The sequence below is a fragment of the Poecilia latipinna genome, unplaced genomic scaffold (assembly GCF_001443285.1).
Source record: "Poecilia latipinna isolate Pla-1442-1.1 unplaced genomic scaffold, P_latipinna-1.0 Scaffold329, whole genome shotgun sequence".
Taxonomy (NCBI): Eukaryota; Metazoa; Chordata; class Actinopteri; order Cyprinodontiformes; family Poeciliidae; genus Poecilia; species Poecilia latipinna.
The window spans coordinates 73,702-94,589 of NW_015112945.1; the positions used below are offsets into that span (position 1 = coordinate 73,702).

The 20,888-nt window shown below is 38.5% G+C and overlaps 2 protein-coding genes and 1 long non-coding RNA gene across 3 annotated transcripts in view; 1 reads left to right on the forward strand and 2 right to left on the reverse strand.

Annotated features, from left to right (window-relative positions):
- LOC106949153 (uncharacterized) overlaps window positions 1-3,849 on the forward strand; it is a 20,221-nt gene extending 16,372 nt beyond the window's left edge. Inside the window, exon 2 of the long non-coding RNA XR_001425330.1 lies at window positions 3,257-3,849. This is a non-coding gene — a long non-coding RNA (uncharacterized LOC106949153). The remainder of the gene's footprint in view (window positions 1-3,256) is intronic.
- Window positions 124-8,698, reverse strand: dcaf12 (DDB1 and CUL4 associated factor 12). The gene is made up of 9 exons (XM_015035226.1): window positions 8,318-8,698; window positions 6,647-6,937; window positions 6,274-6,552; window positions 4,287-4,347; window positions 3,907-4,100; window positions 2,655-2,720; window positions 2,274-2,436; window positions 976-1,154; window positions 124-857 (listed from the first exon to the last, which is right to left on the reverse strand). Exons 1-9 carry the CDS (start codon window positions 8,375-8,377, stop codon window positions 699-701), a joined length of 1,452 nt encoding a protein of 483 aa, XP_014890712.1. The 5' UTR covers window positions 8,378-8,698; the 3' UTR covers window positions 124-698.
- Window positions 8,699-11,438: 2,740 nt separating this feature from the next.
- ubap1 (ubiquitin associated protein 1) lies at window positions 11,439-20,411 on the reverse strand. Its single transcript, XM_015035227.1, has 7 exons — window positions 20,231-20,411; window positions 18,587-18,633; window positions 17,454-17,578; window positions 16,224-17,021; window positions 15,982-16,140; window positions 14,760-14,861; window positions 11,439-14,643 (listed from the first exon to the last, which is right to left on the reverse strand). Exons 2-7 carry the CDS (start codon window positions 18,624-18,626, stop codon window positions 14,503-14,505), a joined length of 1,365 nt encoding a protein of 454 aa, XP_014890713.1. The 5' UTR covers window positions 18,627-18,633; window positions 20,231-20,411; the 3' UTR covers window positions 11,439-14,502.
- Between the last annotated feature and the right edge of the window lie 477 nt (window positions 20,412-20,888).

Here is a 20,888-nt window from a genome sequence, read left to right on the forward strand (position 1 = left end):
ATCGTTCTCAGATGTCAAACTGCACTCGTGCTCGGTCCATCTACAGGAATGGCATCAGTAATCCTTCAGTCATTATTGCTGTCCATTTATGCGAAAGAAGGAAAAACTATTTCGAGTGAATTCTGTTTTTTTTTTGTTTTGTTTTTTTTGTACAAATACACTTATTTATCACAGAGAAAGCAGCAGTTAACACTATCCTTGAGTACAAAAATAAGCGAGCAAAAGACCACAGCGTAATCCCTGCAGGTTGGATGTGAATGTATTAATGATGCTAAAATGAATATTTTTATTCTTAATGTTTTTCAAAACTCTGAGTTTCTCAGTGGCAGACTTTGTAGCTCTTTAAATTATTAGTTAATTGTACATTTTATATACATTTCTATTTATATTTATATATATATATATATATATATCTATATATATATATAAAAGGGGGTGGGGAGCAAAACAGATAAAAGGTGAAAGGGGTTATTTGGGGAAGATGAGAACATAAAAGTGGACACAAATATACACAGCAACAACATTAAATTATGAAACATCATGCTCCTGAGTCCAAGTGTGAGCAAAACAGATGATCTGCTGATCAAAACAGATCCCAATGAAGGTGATGTGGATGAACTTAAGCGAGTAAGATGGAGGGACTTCCGTAGAACGATGGAGACGTAGGGAAGGAGCTGATTGACGAAAAGAGGAAGAGGCTAACTCCACAGTCCTGCGTAGTTTCCGTGCAGGCCAGAGCAGAGCGGCCCACCGGCTACGAACAGCTTGGTACCAGAGTCGTCATAGCAGTGGGTGTACACGGCGTTGGGGAAGGAATGAATGTCTGAGAAGTAACTCCTCCATGTTTCATCATGATTCTGAAAGCAGTCCCGAACAGGAAGGCAAGATTTGGAGATTAAACAACATTTTTCTGCCATCTTTCAGTAAAGAAATCTTTAAAGAAAAAAAAAAAAAAAACAAAAAAAACCCACTTACCAGCCAGCCTTTCCCTGTGGTTAGCTTAAGGATGCCATCTGGGGCACCCTTCCGATACCCGCTGGATGGATTGAAAGGGTTCTCCAGGAACCTATGAGCCCGGATGTCGTAGAAGAGAAGAGAACCTTGACCGGTACCCACAGTCACAATGTGCTCATAGAAACTCACGGATCGGATCCCTGCACAAAGACATAGCTAAGCATTAATGAAAGGAAGCCAAAAGATACAGAGTAGGGATGCGAAGAATCAATCGACTTACAATTGTCAATTAATAGTTTATTAGATTAAAATGAGTTTAAATCGATTAATAATGTCCGTTTACGCCTTCTTTCAGTATTGTAGTTTGGCCGCCATGCAGCAGAGGGCGCCGCTGGTCATCCTTAAGCGGAGCCAGATACAGGAATAAAGATGGCGGAGCCACACCAGAACAAGAAAGGGTCCAACCGGATGGGATGCTAAACGCACTTCACGCGGTTCTGTTTTGAAATATAAACACTCGACAAGCCCCTTTATAGCGCTCATTTGGTTGTGCTGCATGTCAGCGCATTGTACTATGATGGAGAGAAAAAAACAAAACAAAAAAACAAATCTTTGCGCCAATTAAGCAGGTTTATTTTGCGGGCTGTCGTGAGTTAATGCAAGTCATCGAGCGAAGTTCTAACTTTCCTTCGAGAGCAACCACCGACGGTACTTCCGTATGAATATTATGTCATTTATTCTTTTCATCTTCTTCCGTTCAGCAACATAATAGTTTCATGTTTGGTTATATTTTATAAATATGTTTAATAATGTGAGGGGGAACAAAAACTTTGTCAATTCAGTTAGTATTTAATACAGCTGACAAAATAATTTAAAAATGCAGTTTTTTTTCTCTATTAAGCATATAATGAAAAATGTAGTCCTGCATGTTATAGAAAGACAGTTGGCCAAGAAGAAAACTTAGATTTTTAAGAAAATGGTCGCTTAACAGATAAGATAAATCAACTTTAGATCAACTCATTGATAACTTGCATCCCTTCTATAAAGTTTAAAGAATCAAACGCCAAAACCATGAACTTAGTCAAGCTAAAATATTTTTAAACAATATGTAGCTAACATTAAAATAAATGTAATTATAAGAGTCAATATTATCAAAGAACAAGCTTGAGTTCCTCCAGGTTGATGTGAATTCATCATTTAGCCACACAATTTTTTTTTAAAGTTTATTAGTGAGCATTAAGTATTTCAATAGAGTAAAATCCAACAATGTGAAATCTCTGGATTTTACATCTTCTTTGGAAATTCCACAGCTAACTTACCGCTTCCTCTCTCTCGAGAACTAACAGACTTGATGTTGTTGGTAGGCTGGCGTGGATCCAGAAAGGAAACATGGGCCTGAGAACCCACAGCATACACGGACCAGTCCTGTCCATATGCTAAACACACATTCTCTTTGCAGTGAGGCAGCTTGGTGGACAGTATCTACAGAGACGATGTGGAAAATGGCAAGAATTTCAAGTTAAATTTGATATAAAAAGCACATATTTTCAACAAAGCTATATTCTCATGCTCCACAAACGTAGAAAACTGTAGCAGAAAATAAAAGACACGTGCGATGTCAATCTACGTCCTGCATAGGTGAGCACATAGAAGCAAACAATAAATCACAGGACAGACCAAATTATTATTTAGTCATGTACCTTGCACAAATTATGCTCTGCTTTCCAGAGGTGAAAATAACCATCCAAGGACACGGCACCCAGCTCCTGCAAAAGGACAAAACCGAACAGGAAGTCAAGACATAAACCACTAAAATATGGGGCACCAGAAATGGGAAAAAAAAAGTTTCTGCTGTTTTTAAAATATCTTTTCGGTCTCTTTTTAATAGAATGAGAACTGACTGCGCCGAGTTTAACCACACAGAGAGGAAGGACGGATAAGAGGTAATTATTTATTAGTGAAAATGTGCAGTTCTCGGACAGTTTTCCATTTAAAAATAAGTTTTTAATCCCAAAAGAAAGCTTACATTTTCTCCAAAGAGCCATTATAGACAGGTCTATGGTTTATGTTATTTGTCAGATTAGATCTGATAAATTCTACATATAAAATGATAGCAAGATTAAAAAAAGTTGCAGTTTTAAAATGACCAAAAATGTCCATCATAGCTTCTCTGTGGATTAAAGTGCTTTTGATAACATGGAAAGTGACCAGCGATGTAAAGACCTTGGAGCGACGCACTGCTGTCTCTCCCCCGTCTGTTTCTGTGCAACATTAATCAGTTGGCCTGCTAACTCTTTTCAAGGTTAATCTAATTATGACACTACTGCTGAAGATTACAGTAGTTATTCAGATTATGATTACTCCACATTTTCCTGATTTCCTCATGTATTTTATTACTGTCCCAAACTTTGACAGTCTCAGCCCAAAAAAAAAATCATATGTTGTACGCAATGAGGGCAGCAAAAGTTTATCCAATAAGCAGAAAATATTACCTGCGTGGTGATTTTCCTTTAAAATCCTACATCATACAAAAATTGTAGCATAAAAAAATATGTTTTAATGTTTCTAGCTTAATTAACTAGATCACATTTTAAAGTGAATCCACACCATTTGTAACATGTAGTTGTTATACCAACTTGTGCCTAGTTTCATTAAAGCCTAACCAGTTAAAAATAATTTCATTCCAATAAAGTTTTCATTCAACAACCCTTAATGCAAATGTTTACAAAGTCCATTTAATCCATCCACTTACTTTCATCAACAGTTTTTTTATTATAATGTATGCAATAACTTAAGCTGTTTTATACAGTTACAGAAACAAGTACCAGGATTTATCTCTTAAAGATGAAAATTTATCTCAGCTGTGCTCAGAAACAGAAAAAGAAAAAAAACTGAAAAAAAGAGCCAAATTTAAGGGGATTCAAACTGCGCAGGATCCAGAGGCGTTCTTACTTTATGGGTGTTATTGAAGGCCAGAGCACGAACTTTACAGTTGTATGGGTTGGTATACTCCTTGGGAATGTCCTTCAGGGCACGGTGGGAGATGTGCGCGTAAGACGGTACCGTGTCGTCACTCGGACTCCTCTCAGACTGACCGATTACTTCCTCTGTGATCTCCCACAGACCCATGGAGCCGTCTCTGGACCCTGCAGATGAAAAGCCCACGCAGCGGATAAACAGCCAACCCAGTAACTAGGTAAAAGGTGAGGATTTTCCAAAACGGTCACAGAAATAATTGCTAAACACTTTGCGGGACAGCAGCTTGGTTTAGAGAGCGTCTACCTGCTGGTTTTACTGACTGCCCAGAGGTCACACAGTTCATGCTTACTCACCAGAAACAGCCATGATGTCACTGATCCACGCTATGGAGAAAATCCAGTCATTGTGACCGTCCTGGAAAACAAAATGGTTTTGGTGTGAAACGTCATAATATCCAAAAGAGTTCCGAAATACTTTTTAAAAAATTTTGTTTTTCCTAATTAACAACTCAAGGACCTTAAAATATGTGGATTTGGAAAAAAAAAATCCCAAGCACACTCACACTGTCTCACGAAACGCCGTAGAAAACACTTCATTTTCCACAGAATCCGAAACTCGTCTTTTGTATTTTCTCAATTTATCCTGTTTAGGGTTTGCACTCAGAATGGGCTGAACGGTTTTAAAAGACCTAATACTACCAAAATAAATTACTGAACTTTTAAGTGATAGAAAATTTTATTTCTCTCTATATCGAAATGCATCATCTAGCCTACTCCGCTTGAGACCTTCCCACTGTGCTGCAGCAAACCAGGAGTTACTGCACAGTGCTGCAGAATATTCCACTGTATTCGACACAATAGACGGGACAAGCTGCACACTTTTACCGCGGACTGCTTTGACCCCTTTAACTGACTGTGCTCTAGACAATATGGCACTTTGAGCGCTTTTGTGAGTGGGTTTTAGGTTGGAAAAAAAAAACAAAAAACATAGATCTCAGCAATGCCCACATGAAAACAACGGCTTTAACTATAACAAACACAATGAGAACTCCACTTTTTTTTTTGTGAAAACAAAAAACAGGATTTCTCTGACTTTTAAGATCATATATAGAGTATCTTATCAACTACAACCTTTATTGTATATTACTAGAATTTTTATATGAAACACTAATACAAAGTAGTGCAGCAAATCTACCAAAACACACCAATCAACCCAAACTACTAAGCTGGGAAATGAAAGCATTAATAAGAGTAGCAGCAAAGAGGCCCATAGAAACTATGGAGAAGCTGCAGAAATCCACAGCTCAGGTGGGAGAATCTGCTCGACAGTACAACTATTAGTCTTTTACTCCACATATGTGACTTTCATGGAAGATCAGTGAGAAAAAGCTACAAGAAGTCTTGTTTGCAAAACAATGAACACACCATCCCCTTGGTGATGCATGGTAGTAGCACTCTCACGTTCACCAAGGACAGAAAAGTTGATTAGAATTGATGGGAAGACAGACTACTGCTAAACACAGGCTGATCCTGGTGGAAGACTTGTTGGAGGCCACAGAAGCGAAAAAAAACAACCCTAACATACTGTCAGAGCTACAAAAGATGGTTTCAATCAAACTATATCCATGCGTTATTATGGCCTAGTCAAAGCCGAGGCCTAAATCCAAGAGAAAAAAATGTATGCTTACAGACACCATCCACTTTGACAAAATTTCAGCAGAAATACAGTCTAACAATGAAAAGTGGCCATGGTGAGTCCATGGCAAAAAAATCAAACCAACTAACCAACCAAACAAACAACAACAACAAAAAACAGATAAAATTAATTGTTTTTTTTCTTAATTTATGAATTTATGGGATAGGATTTCATACATTTTTTTTTTACTTCTTCGTACTCCTTTTCGAGCATGTTAACATGAAATGTTCGCCACTTTTGTGAATTACCTTCACTTGACTTTTGTTTTGAATTTCCTTTTATTAGTTAGCATAGTTTGAGTGTTGTTTGATTATAACAAATATGTGAGTCTTAGTGCTTTAGATCAAATTAACTAAACCAAAACAGAAATTGTAATTAAATTGACTTGTGAAAAAGGTATGAAAATTGTCTTTAGTAAATTCTCAGCTAACAACATCAAAACGATTTAGAAAAAAATTAAAAACATTTGAGTTTTGACTTTAAAAGAAGACCTGTCATATTTTTGTCAGGTTCTGGCCCGTTTGCAAGGCAGAAATAAATGTATTTAAGCTTCATAAATTATTTCATAAAACTGAGACACTGTTTCACTAATTATGCTTGCATGTCTGAACAACATATAAAAATTACAATACAAGAGTCACTTACATCTCCAACACAAACAGGGTCCAGTGTTGGCAGCTGGTAGATGGCTAAGCTATTGGGGTTATCTCCTCCAGTGGCAAGCAGAGTTTTTGAGGGGTTGAGTTCAATTGCATGTATGCCACAGCCCTGCTGGTCCAACCGGGCGTGAGAGACCCCTGTTGGGAGATATTGCCGCCCTGTCGTCATAGCACCCACTGTCCCAGAGCCTGTGTCACTACACTCCCTGTCCTTCAGCATTGGAATGCCTGTTATTTTCCCTGTCAGGACATCAACGACAAAAAGCTGCAAAGGAAGAACATGTAGCCGGTTAAGTCCAACATATGCACGAGGAACATCAAAATATAAAGACGGGGCGCCAAAAACTGGATCAGCTCACCGTGTTGCACTTGGTCCCACACACCACCTGCCTATGGTTGAGCCACTGCGAAGCAAACACCTTGTTCAGCCGTCCCAGAGAAAACTCCCTCTCCTTGAGGATCCCAGGGAGCCTGCCAGCCGCGAAGCCACGCAGGCTCCGTTGGAGCCGCAACTCATGCTGCTGCTGGGGCCTGAACTCCCGTCCACGGAGAGCGCACACAACGGAGCGACGACTGCCGCACCACTGCTGAGCATGCCGCGACGAACAAGAAATACGGATCCGCTTCTGTGGCGCTTGACACCAGCCCAGCTGTGGAAGAAGGCAGAGGGAAAGGTTTGAGTATCTTGTAAGAGTTTTAATTACGTCGAGCGAGAAAAGGTCACCCTGTATTCTCAGCAGTAATAAAGTCGCTAAGAAATATTTATTTCTGCTAAGAGTCAAAACTGATGGAGCATAACTAAACAGTTCAAACTGTAAAAAGAAATGATAGAAAGACATTCTTAGTGTTTGACTCATCTAAAATTAAAACATATTAAAAGTAAAAAAAAAAACTCACGGGTGCAAAACAGCGACCAGTTTAAACGATACAGTACTCATACCTGTTGTGATGTAATCACAAACAGTTTATGGCTGGGACTGATGTGATAGATCAAAGCTAAGTAATTTGTAATGATGAAAAAGAAAATCATTCATGGTTTCAAATGTTTTTACAAATGAGACCTGCATTTTATTGATGTCAATGCTTTGTAGAACCATTGACATGGAGTGGTTGGAATATGTCTGCATCTGCTTTTTACATGCAAATTATGGGACTTGTTATGGCGTCCTGTTGCCCCTTTATTTAGGGGTGTCAGAGTAAAGAGGACTCTAATGTAATCCTTTACAGATTTTGCTTAGAAAAAGAATGTACAAAAAGTAAAAAAAAAAAATATTCTGCCATTTCATAATGATGAACTATTCTGTGTTGGTCTATATCACATATAATTAAAAAGTCATACATTCGAGTTTGTGATTACAAACATGAAAAATGACAAAGGAGCATGTATACTTTTGCAAGGCACATTATCGAACAAAGGTTTACTTTGACTAATTGCTCGCAAATTACTACTACAAATAATGTGTATTTTATCCCCAAGTGACCCATTTTTATGAATGTACACTAATTCCGATGACAACCATAAGCCAACACACTCTAGCACATATGACGTATCAGCTAATGCTGACGTTGGTAAAATGCTATTCAATTAGATTCCAAATGCAAATCTCGTTTCCAGTCGAAATCAATTCAGTTATTGTTGGTAATGAAAAGCTGATTTGACACGCCAAGTCAAGCTAAGAGATGTCACTTTTAAAAGAGCACCTGTGACCATGTAATTGCAAAATAATAACAGCTGAACGTCAGCCTTCACCGGAGCTGAGCAACCACTGAGCTAACGTTAGCTCTTGTATTGTAACGGACTGCCGTTGGCGAACGTCGAGCTAACATTAGCGAATGCTGACCCTCAAATGGAAACATGTAGAGTTCTTATTTTAAAAAGTCTCTTGTGTGTGCGTTCTGGCTCATTATGCATCCGTGTAGAGCGGTAGTTAATCTGTAAGCTACGGCACGGATGCTAATAATGCTCCTGTCAGCTAACACTGGCTAGCACGTAGTTAGTTAGCATGCTAACACAACCGGTTTCCGCCTACCTGTTGTTGGTCCTTCGGCTCTCCTGCCTTCCTTTTCCTGCTAACTGTTTTTCTCGCCATAATCTGACACACACAGTTCCTTCACCCACATGGAGGGTACAAGTAACACTGGATACTGGGTCATATAATGGCGATATGCTATTTTGTTCCTTGGCCCTCGCTGGCAGTGCCCGACGATGAGGTAGGGCGATCACATAAGGGTAAGGTTGGTCAGAGCGAAGCTAAGATTAAGGTAAATGTGCAGCTCCGCCTCCTGAATAATATGACCGTAAGGCCGCAGAAACTATCCCGTTTCCACTCAGTTTTCTCCTGCCAAGCTGTGTGCGAAGCGGCGACAACGGCGAAAGCGTTGGGCAGTGCGCAGCCGCACTCAAATTAAACATCAACAACAACAAGGTCGTACGGAACCGAGAGCGTAATACGTACTCACTGACGTCACTGGCGTTCCGGAGACGCTTTTTCTGTTTATCTGTTAAAAAGATACAGACAGACACACTCATATTAGCTTGACAAGTATTTTTGAATTCAATATAATTTAATTAGCAGTCAGCTGATTCCAAGAATGGAAAGCTTTGCAAAATCTGGCCAAGCTTTTCTGCGTTAATAATACGATCAATCTTCTGACGTCATTAAATACTTTCATTCAAAATATATCAAGTTTGAATTCATAACTATTTCGATGTAATCTGGATGCAGTTCTGTTTAGCTCCCAGCCTTAAATGTGGTTTCTTGACAGTTATACCCCTAGCAGATTCAGATTTGAAGTAAGCTTTTGATTTCATAATATTTTATATTATTTTGACTTGAAACCATTTTTACATCATTTAGTGGCTCAGCCAGAGTCTTGACCGAATTGACAACCAATGGGAGGAGCTGCAGATTAGGGTGATGGCCTTCCAAAGTAAAAAAAAAATTGGAGTTAATCTCTAAAGCTAAATTGTCATTATAGATGTGGAAGCATGCATACAAGTTGCCAAACAATTGTAAAAATGGGTTGACTCTTGTGATGAAAATAAAACCTCCCTTTTTTCTTTACACAATGATTCTTCTTGTACATTGTTTTTTATGTTTTGTGATATCTAATGTCTCATCCAAATCTACCAGAGTTATGAATATTTATTATTTTTAGGAGTAGCATAATTATTTGTTGTGTGCCACAGGGCAGGAAAATCGCTCAGAGAAGCAAAACTGTGTTTTGTACCTGTGATGTTTTTTCTGAATTTAGCAGGTGAAATCCGAATTTTTATTTTGTATTGAAAACTGGTAGTGTTGACAGATCCTACTGAATATAGGATTTTGCAAAGCCGTATTTGAATTTTCTGGTTGTCTTCTTTATTTTATTTGAGTGTTTTATCTAAATGCGTTCAGTTACCTAACTGGCTCTGACCACTTATTCTCTATCTATGATGTAATTTCCCACTCAAGGTGTCCATCTGTTCTGTTATGTCAGCACTGTTCCACCGAAGAAGGTCATCATAATAAAAGCCAGTTCCCAAGCAGAGTTGAGCAGAGCTCACCAATCTTTGATCCCGAGCAGGTTAGAGGTTGTGGATCTCTCCCTTTGCAAAGGAAGGCATAAAAACCTCATTGGTCTTGTGTCTGTTTTTTTTTTGTTTGTTTTTTTTTTACAAGTCTTGAGCTAATTTTAAAAACCCCAACAGTGTGACTCAACAAACTTTTTGTGTCCATGTCTCAAAACATCCTACCTCTGAAAATGCAGCCACCATCCATAGAATAACTTTTTACATCTAAAGATGAAAGCAACCTCTCCTTCGTTGAAAGCTAAATATGAAAAAGTCAAGATGACCCAAGACTTACAGTATGTTCAAAACTGCATTGTTTAAGATCGTGCTTTATGAGAACCAAATGTGGCCTCCAGTATAATGTTAAAACAAGAACATCACAAATGTCTTGAAAATAATTTCTTATAACAGCAAGTCAGTTGGACTGAAACAATTTTTTATAGGACTGTACCTATTTTCATGAACAGGTATCTCTGATTTTTAGTTGCAGGCAGGTTGCATGGGCCCCTCTGCTACTGCATGCTGCTCTTCTTTATATTTTTTCTGCTGACCAACAGGCCACAGTTGGATTTTTCCAGTTATTGTAGACAAGAACTTGAAACAATCAACTGTATTGTTGTCTCTTCAGCTGAACTTTTAAAAAGAGACACAAAGCCAGGAGAAGGATTTGTTGCTCTTTGATAGGTTCATCTCTCACATTTAAATACTTGGGATAAAACACGAAGCTGGGCTAAAAAAACAAACAGACAAACACAATACTGAAAAGATGAGCGTGTTTAATTGGTTGTATTTTCTAAATAATTTCACAGAAAATTAAACATTTTGTCGAAACACATCAATTAATTTGGAAAACGACACTGAGCTCACCAAGCTCAACTTTACCATTAACATTTCTCAGATCTGATTAGATTTGCTTTGTGGTAATGTGGAAACTGACTTTTTTTTTTTTTTTACACAAATATTTTTCCCCAAAACCTGTAATCCAAATAAAACTTAAAAAAAAAAAATTAGAACACAAACAGCCAAAGGTGCACAGTTTTAATTAATATCTGTGGATAACAAAAATCTATCAAGTCAAGTGTGAAGACAGTAATACCACTTATGTGTTTTCTTTTTTTTAATCATAGAAACATAAAAAAAGGAAGAAGCAGCTGTCAGTCATGTCAAACCTATTTAACTTAAAGTGCTTCCTATAAGAATTCAAGTGAATTATTACGACATGGAAATTCCAACTCTGTAAATACTTATGAGTCAGGGAGCGATCCATGTGTTCTAAAAAGTCTCAGTCATGTAGTCTGAAAGGTATTTTAGACTCAACAAATATGTTGTTATATCCCAAAAGTATGATTATAAACATAATTTCATTGGTTTTAGTGTCTGGATAAGACATGGGCCAGTCATGTGTATCAAGATATGCTTGATACACAACAACCGTAACATTTTTCATTAGTTCTTTTAATGAGAAGCCAGAGTGACTGTCGGCAGTTGTATTGGTAAAGTAACAGTGCTGTAAATAAGCACTTATGTTTATTCTTTATTTCTCTAAGTTTACAGTGCTGAGAAAAATTATTAGCCCTTACAGATTATTCCAGGTTTTTTTGTTTTTACATTTAAATGTTCCAGATCATCAAATTCTAACACAGGACAAACATAACCTTAGTAAATGCAAAATACGCTTTTTAAGTGAATAAAAGTTATCAAAATAACCTGATCCTAAAGTGAAAAATTAATAGCCCCCTTTATAGTTTGTTGTATCGCTGTTGTATCACCGCTTACTGCAAATGTTAAGTTTTTGGGGTAACTTGAAGTGAGTCTTCCATTGAAATGGAGGAATTTTGGCCCAATCTCCTTTGCAGAACCATTTTAATTCTGCCTCGTTGGTGAAGTTTTGATGCCATGCCCTCGGTTTAAATCCAAACTTCACTCCAAAATCTTTTTTTTTTTTTTTAAGTTATTGCTGTGCTTTGGATAACTGATCCAAGTGCGCTTGGGCCCAAGGTCACAAGCTAATGGTTGGACATTCTCTTACAGGATTTCCAGATAGAGGGCAAAATGAATGGTTTCATCAAGCGCAACATTTCCAGCTACTTAAACCACCGTACACCACTCCATTATATTTGACTGTGGGTATAATTTTCTTTCTCTGGATGCCATTAGCTTGACACACTTATAGGTTTACAGAACATTTCCCTATAACTCTTGGATCTCATCAGTGTTTATAGTGCCAAATGAAAGACGGCCTTCAGGATCTTTTTGGTCAGCAGTGGCTCAGGCACTGGCACCTTCTCACTGATATCACTATGGACAGCTTCTTCAAATCTATCAAAATTGGTGTCAAACATTTGTGCTATGTTTGTGCTGGTGGGCTCTAGAAACCTTTTTTGTATTAATATCTTTACTATAACAGCAGTACAAATTAATATTTTTACTGCACAAACATTTGACACCAAATTTTGTTAGATTTGAAGGTGAGGGAGCCAACTTCACTCAGGTCTTTCCTACTGCTTAAATCAAGAACACTGACTTTAACTGATGGAAATGGGGACCATAGTGCATTAGATGTCTTTTTTTTTTTTTTGCAACTTCCTGGATGACTCATCAACTTGCTATTTGAATTATTTTAGTAGGCATGTCTCTAATGGGACGGTTCACGACCCACTGTTGCATGTTTTAATATTGGTTCTCACCTTTGGTCCAAACAGCTTTTTAACCCTTTCCAGATGTCATGATACAGATATCGTTTTCTCATTTGCTCTATGATTTCTTCAGATGAGAGCATGATGTGCTGTTTTAGCCTACTTCATGTTGCCCGACAGGTTCTATTTAAGTAATTCAATGATTAAGTCTGGCAGCAGTTGGGCCTAGGTGTGGCAGATGAAACTAGGACCGAAAAGAAAAGGTTAACAATGGTCAAATCATTATTTAACAATAGGGGCAGGTTGAAAAATTGTGTCTAATGAGAACTGCATTTTGTAACTAATCGCCTTATAATTTTGGCCAATTATTTTGTTACTTTTCAGTGTGTGTCAATATAAAATGTTTTAGATTACAATTGTAAAAAAAAACAAAACAAAATCTGTTGGATTATTTTAGCAACACGAATAACTATTGCTCATCTTTTTTTTTTTGAATAAAAGCAATTAGATTGTTGTACACATTTACTACATTTCTTGACAGGGAACAATGGTAGTATCTTTTTTTTTTTTTTTTTTTTTTTTTAAAGATTATCACAATCTCAAACCGGCCCATGCCTTGTGTAGAAAGAGGGCTTGCCTTTGAAAAAAAAAAAAAAAAATTTAACCCGGCGTAGGTAAGGGGCAAAAAAAAAAAAAAAAAAAGTACACGGGGGTTGGGGGAGGAAATCAAGAGTCTAACCTCAGGCTTGATTAAATTTTGTCATATTAAATTCAGTGACAGAAAACAAATGATAGAAATCAATACAACAGAAACTTTCATCCACATTTCCAGTAAGGCTTTAAAGACCATTCCTTTTAACATTTTTGGAGGCTCAAAGTGCAAGTCAACAGTCATACAACATGAAATGCGTCTATTGCACTGTAATTTGGCTGCAGAAAAACAAACAACCCTCGCTTATATTATTTTTTTTTTTTGTTGCCCCTCACTCTTTCAGTCTGCAAACAGATGCTCAGGACAGTTCTACAGCGTTGCATTTGTACGTCAACATATCTTACATAATCAAGCTGAACTCCAAATAAATCTTAAATCAAAGTGTCAGTGTACTATTTTAAATAAGATCTGAACAAATGAAACACATGTGCGCCTGTGCGTTGTATGATCAGTGACATTGGGGCAAGAGATATATTGTATTTCTTTTAGGGGGAAAAGTTTTCCCACTGTTTCTTTCCAGTGCAGGCGGAAGAGTGCAACAGGGCACACTTTCATTTTCAGAGTTTTCATGACTAATGATCTATAATGCAATTCCTAAAACAGAAAGCAAATAAATGCAACCTTTAAACAGACAAAATGATGTCCAAAATGAACAGAAAAAAAATAAGACATGAATGTAAGAAAAGCATAAAGAAGAACAGAAATAGGTCCTGGGCACTACAGCTCAGAGGGCACTTCTTGAGAGTCAGCTCTGTTCTGTGATTGTGCCTTTCACTGTAAGCTGGTTCAATTAGAAAAGAGGGTCTTCTCTCGACCTCTCCGCTCCCATCACCATTTTAAAGTCTGCAGCGAGCAGTGGAACATGGCAGCTGTCTTATCAAAGAGTTTAAGTTCCCACAGGTCTTCCCGTGAGGCGCACACAGCCTACCGCTAGCTCCTCCCCCGTTTAATTGTGCAGTTTCTCCTGCATTCATTGAAAGACTTCCAAGAGGAAGCAAATTAGAGTGGCGTCGAGGCGCCACAGCCCACATTTCCCAGCATCAGTCATTTACTCCAATAACACAGCAGTACCTGAAATGAGCATTTAGTATTGGTACATGTTAACTCAGTCCAATCTAGGCACACAAACTTTCAGATGTGCTGAGGCATGGTATGTTTTAGCACAGACAGAAATCGCCTCCCGGGTGTCCTTTCCACAGCCAAGGCAAAAAGGGCGGGGCGTAGTGAGATAAGGTAGGCAGAGGGAAAGGGGCTTCAGGGTGGGAGCAGAGACAGATGCCTGGGTTAGAGCTTTGGCTTCCCCGCCGGCTGGGCTCAGCTCGCAGCGGCGCGGGCCATCAGATCCTCCAGAGCCTTGTCCTGATCGTTGTTGTGGACTAGCAGAACCTCCTTGATCGCGTCTCTCTCGAACCCCATTTCACCAAATCTGGACATGAGTTCAAGATACTGCAAGGCCTGGAAACAAACGATGAAAAGTAAATGATTAAACAGTGTAATCTGGGATGAAATCGTTATTAAAGAGGACAAGCGAGTGTATTCCTTTCTCTTAAGATCAAGAGAAAAGTACAAACCTTTTCTTCTGAGCACTGGTACATTTCTAAGCACTCTTCCACAGCGCTGGCATCAAAGCCTCTCTCGCACAGACGACCATGAAGAAACAGATAGTCCAATACCTTGGACAGAAGACAGATGAAGGTCAGCCATTGTTTCTACTAACTTCCCTTTTGTAGAAGCAATAAAAACCTACTTCCTCTTTAACATACACTTCATTTAGTTTGTCTAAATGGGAGCATTGAAGTAAAATGTCATATTAGAAGGTCTTAAAAATTCTATTTGTGCAAAAAAGTTAGAGGCATGGTGGCATTTCTAAACTATTTTTTTTTAAAGTTGATCAATCTCTGGGAACTTAAGATTGTTTATCCATAGTTTCCTGCTTTTCTAGGCTCTCAATGACATGATGCATACATGCAATGCTCTTAAAGTTGGGAAAGAGAGGAGAACATGTATCTCCAGTGTAGCTGAGTTCATGCTATTCCAATTATTGGAGGTCTTGGAAAAGATGTTCTGGTTGGAAGAATTGGAAGAGAATCTCTACATCCCGACTTGAATTATTGCACTGTGGCCAACAGACGATTAAGTAGCGCGTGACCAAAGACAACCAACCACAGATATCAAGCAGCAACAGAAATGTTCTGGAATAATTGTGCAATGGAATTTCTCTCAAAACAGACAAGTATTTCTTCTCTTTCTTTCTAGTAAGCAACTGCTTTCCGCTCATCTCAACCTTGAGCCCCCTTTTTCCTCTCCCTTTTGTGCAACTACTAAAATAAACATCAACACCTGTAACTTGCATTTATTATTGAACCAATAGAGAACTGGCCACACCAGCAAATCTTGGCTCTTCCACAGCACAATGTAACAGGAGCTACAACCAAGAATTGATAATATCTAGCTTGCATAGTGTTAAAGTGTAGTGAGATACACTACACTTTCCATGCTAAATGGAAAGAGCTGCTTGCCTAAAACTTACCCTTACACAAGTCAGAGCAACAATTAAAATGTTTAAAATAAATAGAAATGTGACAAGGATGGAGATTCTTTAGTGTCTGCACAGTAGCCTAAGACCAGATGATCCCAGTAGTTTACCCTTTCTGCACAGCAATGTCATTTAACTGTCATATTTTTAGTCATTTGTGAGTTAGGAGCCTCCGTTTTGTATTAATGTTCAGCCATTCAAAGTAAGATATTTAATTGGCTGCATGTAGATACACATTCAATGTTTTGGTAACTAACCTGCTCCACATTCTGGCCCTGTCTCTGCATGGCCCGTAAAACTTCCTCATAAGAGTAACCCATTCCCACAAGCGTCTCCACACACTGACGTTCGCTGGGCGTCATGCTGAGGAGAGCTCCACCGCACGGCAGACCAGTAGATCCTGTTCCAGGGTTGGCCTAGTTAAAGGACGAAAACAGAGTGAATATCGAAGGGTTGCTTGAACCTCAAGCAGACGTGCAGAGTGCTCTTTAACACTCACCGGCTTTGGCGTTCCACTCTTGTTGTGGTTGGATGGCTCGGGGGCGACAATGACTTGTGTTTTTGGTAATGCTGGCGGGCTGCTGTTGGTTAGGTTCCGTCGGGGAGAAGGAACGGGAACAGGACTGTACTTTACCGACTCCGGTTCACCAGAATCGGAGAGTTTGGGGAATGTCAGAGAGCGGATGTTACAAGGCCGATCGTCCGTGTCAAAGCCCGCTCTTCCAGGATGTCCCACTTTGTCCATATCCAGCAAGGCAACCAAGCCGTTCGGCTTGTGAGTGAAGCCTGGCTTAGAGGAGATGCTGGTGTTGGTGCTGGGCGGAGATGGGCTGTCTCCACGAGATACTGAACCTTGCTGAGGTGGAGACACAGAGGGCGGAGGCTGAGGTTGGCTCTGCAGAATGTTCCTCAGCTCTTCCTTATCATCCAGGGTTTTCAGTTCCAGCTTGTCGAACGGGTCTTCCTCCCGCTCAAAGTCGGCTAGGTTGAGGTTTTGTGGCTGTGGAGTGCTGTCCTGGGATTTTCTGGGGCCGAGTCTGGGGGCCGGCAGTGGAGTGAGGATGGCGTTGTGACTGAGTCCAGCAAGGACCGGGTTCAGGGCTGGCGGCAGAAGGTCCTGGTCCTCTACCGCGGAGCGAAGGTTGTTCCCCCCACCTCCGTCAGCATCCCGAGACAGAGACTCCATGCTCTCAGCCTCCTGCTTGGCTGCTGCCTCCTCCGCTCTGGCTGCTGCTGCTCTGGCGTCAGCAAGTTCTATCCCCCAGCGAACACTTCGCCTCTCCAATGTAAAGTCATACTGTTCAGAAGAGAAAAGGAAGGAGAAGGAAGATGGAAAAGTAATTACATCAGTCACGATAGCCATATAGCGTTAAAATTCCAGTTACAGGAACATTTTTTGTGGTTGGCTACCCCTTAAATATTTACTTACTTATAATGACCAACTATGCATTAGCAATTTAAGATCTATTATGTATTAGTGTTAACTTAATTTGGAAGTTTCTTGAGATCAGAAAAATACAGAAACAATCATGGAATGAGTATAGGCATGAACAGAGAGGCAACACTTCATCACTGTAGAAAAAAACAAATTCATTACATTTATAAAACAACAACAAAACTAATGGTAGAATTGAATGTATTAAAATCCTCTTTCTCAATCATCATTTTACACAGGTCATCCAACATGTAACTGAAAAATAGACAAAAAAAATCTCTATGTCCTCTGTACCTTTGTGTCTGCAAGTACAGCTCCATAATCTGGCATAAGGAAACCAACGGGTAACCCCACTTTAGCTGGACGCCGGAATTTGTCGTTTATTTTGAAGGGAACATCATCAAGGTAGCTGATGGGTCCTGTACAGAGACAAAAAGGAGACTGTCAAGGTTGCACAAAATATTGCAAATATATCATCATCACTATATACGTGTGTGCAATAGTGTCATGAACTTGCATTTTTCATGCTAATGTAATAGTTAGCCAGAACAGAGTCCAAGATGACATTACCACAAAACGTTAAAGGTCAGAGTGATGGAAGCACAGATGAGAAAGAGAGGACAGAAGATAAAAGGCATAAATTGCACGTGATATTGTTATTGCAATATATATATAAATATTATCGTCACTGTAAGATTTTCTGTAGTGCAGCCCTAAATACTGAAAGCATAGACATAGACACCCTAAAGTAGGACCTTAAAGTAAAAATGTATTGAGAAATCGACCCGTCAGAAATTCAAACCTTTTTCTGATCAGCGAGCACATCCTAGCTAAAACAAACAAGTCGCCTTACAACACTCTGTGGTGGGGAAGTTGCAACTGAGAATAGAAAACAGTACAGAATAGAATATCCTTTATTCTTCCTCAATGAAGCGACAGTCACTTATCTCTGTGAGTAACAGCAGTGAAGAGACAGGCAAATGAAAGCACACAGATTTAAGCAGAGATCAAAAAAGGCCTGCAAATACATGAACATATAGTCCATTAATCCTTATTTAATTCCTGTTAATGTTTGTCTATTTACAGTAAATGTTTGCACATGTGAGCGCTTATAAACCGAAGTCAAGTTCCTTGTTTGTGAACACAATCTTGGCCACTAAAGCTACACTGATTGTTTAAAAGTATAGAAGCAAAACATACAGATGTGAAGCTTAACAGTAAGAGTAAATTTATAGCATGTGAAAAAAATACTGTACAGTTAAAATAGCATACTCTGATTAAACAAAAAAAATAGATTCAGCTAACTTTGTAAAGAAGCTATTTAAATGAAAGCTTTACAAAAACTGATGAACTTGAAGCATCTGTGTTACACATTATTTAACCCTCTGAGCTGGCAGAAAATAAAAGAATCAAAAATAAGGTCTTACCATTGTTATACACGTCTGATCCAGACTTCCTCGCAGCCATTTAGTCCCTGAAAAAAAAAAAGAAAAAAAGTGCATGAGTTCAATGTTTTGAGGGAGGTTGTAGTTTAAAATAAAGCAAGAAAACTTTAACTGAATGAATTTAAAGTTCATTGTGAACTTTAAATTCTTTAAACACACTGTGTGTGTTTAAAGAATGACACAAACTTAATTAACTAGAATAAGATACTAAGATAACAATGCTTTATTTATTTATTGGGTTTAAATGTTTAAATGACTGTGCCTTTATCAGGTTCAAAAAACTACTTAAATTTAACCAAAAATGTGTAAAGCCACAAACCACACATTCCAAATTATTACTGTGCATAAAATAAATACGAAGTGAACATGGAAAAGTTTCAGAGACTATACTGCATACATCGCCCCCCAAAAATAGGCCTTTCCTGGTTAATACAGATTTTTGTTTTTCTTTAAAGTTTGATTTTTATCAAAGTCAAAAATCAGCTTCAAAGCTTCAAATTCTGATTAATCCTTTTCTGGTTTAAAAAATGGGATTAGTCCTTAGTTTGGAAAGACCGTCCAGCCCCAAAGATTGACAGGATTTCATTGATCAGAACTGACCAGAACTCCCCCTACCCATCCAAAACAGATACTTAACAAAAAGTAGTTTAAATCTGAAATCAATTCCATTGTTTTGTCACATAGCAACAGAGCCTGACTGCAACGAAAACAAGAAACTCCGGAACAAATCTGTCACCGCACAGAACTTTGAACCGATGAGATAAAGTAAACAAAAACAAATTAATGACGTAGTACTAATCACAGATATGAAGTATGCATTTGCTAGCAAAAACTGTAACTTTAAACGAACCCCAAAGCAAATTTTACTTTGGTGTGTTTGCTGTGCATAGATGTCAATCCGCCATTGATCACTCATGACCCGCTGGATCTTGTGATCAAGGCAGCGCCGTGTCTATGTCGGATTTCTTATGTATTAACTTCAAGCATGAAGTCCTTAACATAGTAGTCACCCTACAGTTAGTTGCTAATAGTACTTGGGGATAAAGTTATATAACACCATACCTTCACAAGTTGCTGTTCCGCATTGCTATTCTAAAACTTAGCATGTCACGGAAACACAGGGTACGTTGATATATTTCAGAGATAAGTGATAACTGTAAAGATAGGTTAGCTAACTTAAACGACAGGAATCCGAGTAAATTAATTCCCTATATCCTAATGCAAACGTGACTAAAACTGGGTCATTGTAGGCCATCAAGTGTCAAATACAGCTTATAATGTGCTCTGTCAGACAGTTAAGTTTTACATATTTGAATACATTTGGATACCTTTAGCCACAGCTAGAATAACATGTACTTATAGAATAACGCGCTGGCCGCTATCAAAATGCTTAAGTTTCAAAACTCGACGTAGCTTATTTTAGTTGGCATTTGGTAAAAGAAAAGGCACACTGAAAGTACACACTGCCAAACACAACCAGAGAGAGTGATTTGGTCCTCAGCGTACCCACTGTACATGCTAATATGCTTAGCTTCGGCTGTGGCCTGACTTGTAACGTTACGTGCTGCCACCGCCCCTCACACAGCTAAACAACTGGCCCGCAAATTAAAAACAGAGCTTTCTTACCGGTATTGACTCCGTCTCTTCCTTACGAAATCCAAACGACGCCCAATCACGTTGGCACTACGTTAAAAACTGCTTTAAGAATCAGTTTTATTTCAAGTAGAACCTCTTTCCTGCTTCGCCGTAGGTCGCCATCTTGGTTTGTCAAGCTCCCTCTACTGGTTCCTGTATGATGTCACTCACCTCCACGACGTCAGACTGAGATAACGCAATGGTTCATAAACCAGCTGAACAAGGACAGTAACTTACGTTTTATTACATAGAAGTGCATCTTAACTTACATTATGATTGGAAAATGTATTTATTTCATTAATTCAATTGGATTTAATTCATTTGAAACTCATAAGCTGTGAATTCATTATACAGAGTGACATACTGAGCGTATTTCAAGAATTGTTTTTCACAATTATATCAGAAACTCAATTAAAAGCCAAAAACCCGGAGCAATCCAATAATTCGCTATACTTTAATTATATTTGATCATTTGTACAATAAATATTTTGGTTCTGATGATAAGTGTACTGAAGTTTTTAGGATGTAACTAAAAACACATTTTTAAAGATTATTCTAAAATTTCTTCTAATGTAACACATTCAACGTACAAAAAATGTACAGCATTTTTTTGGATTTCTGTATAATCCGAAAAAGTGCTAATTTAAGG

Coding starts and splice junctions, on each gene's coding strand:
- ubap1 (XM_015035227.1), bottom strand. CDS start 18,626: ATGGCTGCGAGGAAGTCTGGATCAGACGTGTATAACAATG. Junction 16,141..16,223: donor AGAGTGGAACGCCAAAGCCG/GTGAGTGTTAAA, acceptor TCCTTTAACTAG/GCCAACCCTGGAACAGGATC. Junction 14,862..15,981: donor AGGGCCAGAATGTGGAGCAG/GTTAGTTACCAA, acceptor CTTCTGTCCAAG/GTATTGGACTATCTGTTTCT.
- dcaf12 (XM_015035226.1), bottom strand. CDS start 8,377: ATGGCGAGAAAAACAGTTAGCAGGAAAAGGAAGGCAGGAGAGCCGAAG. Junction 6,938..8,317: donor AGCCGAAGGACCAACAACAG/GTAGGCGGAAAC, acceptor CTTCTTCCACAG/CTGGGCTGGTGTCAAGCGCC. Junction 2,721..3,906: donor CCTTCAATAACACCCATAAA/GTAAGAACGCCT, acceptor GTCCTTTTGCAG/GAGCTGGGTGCCGTGTCCTT.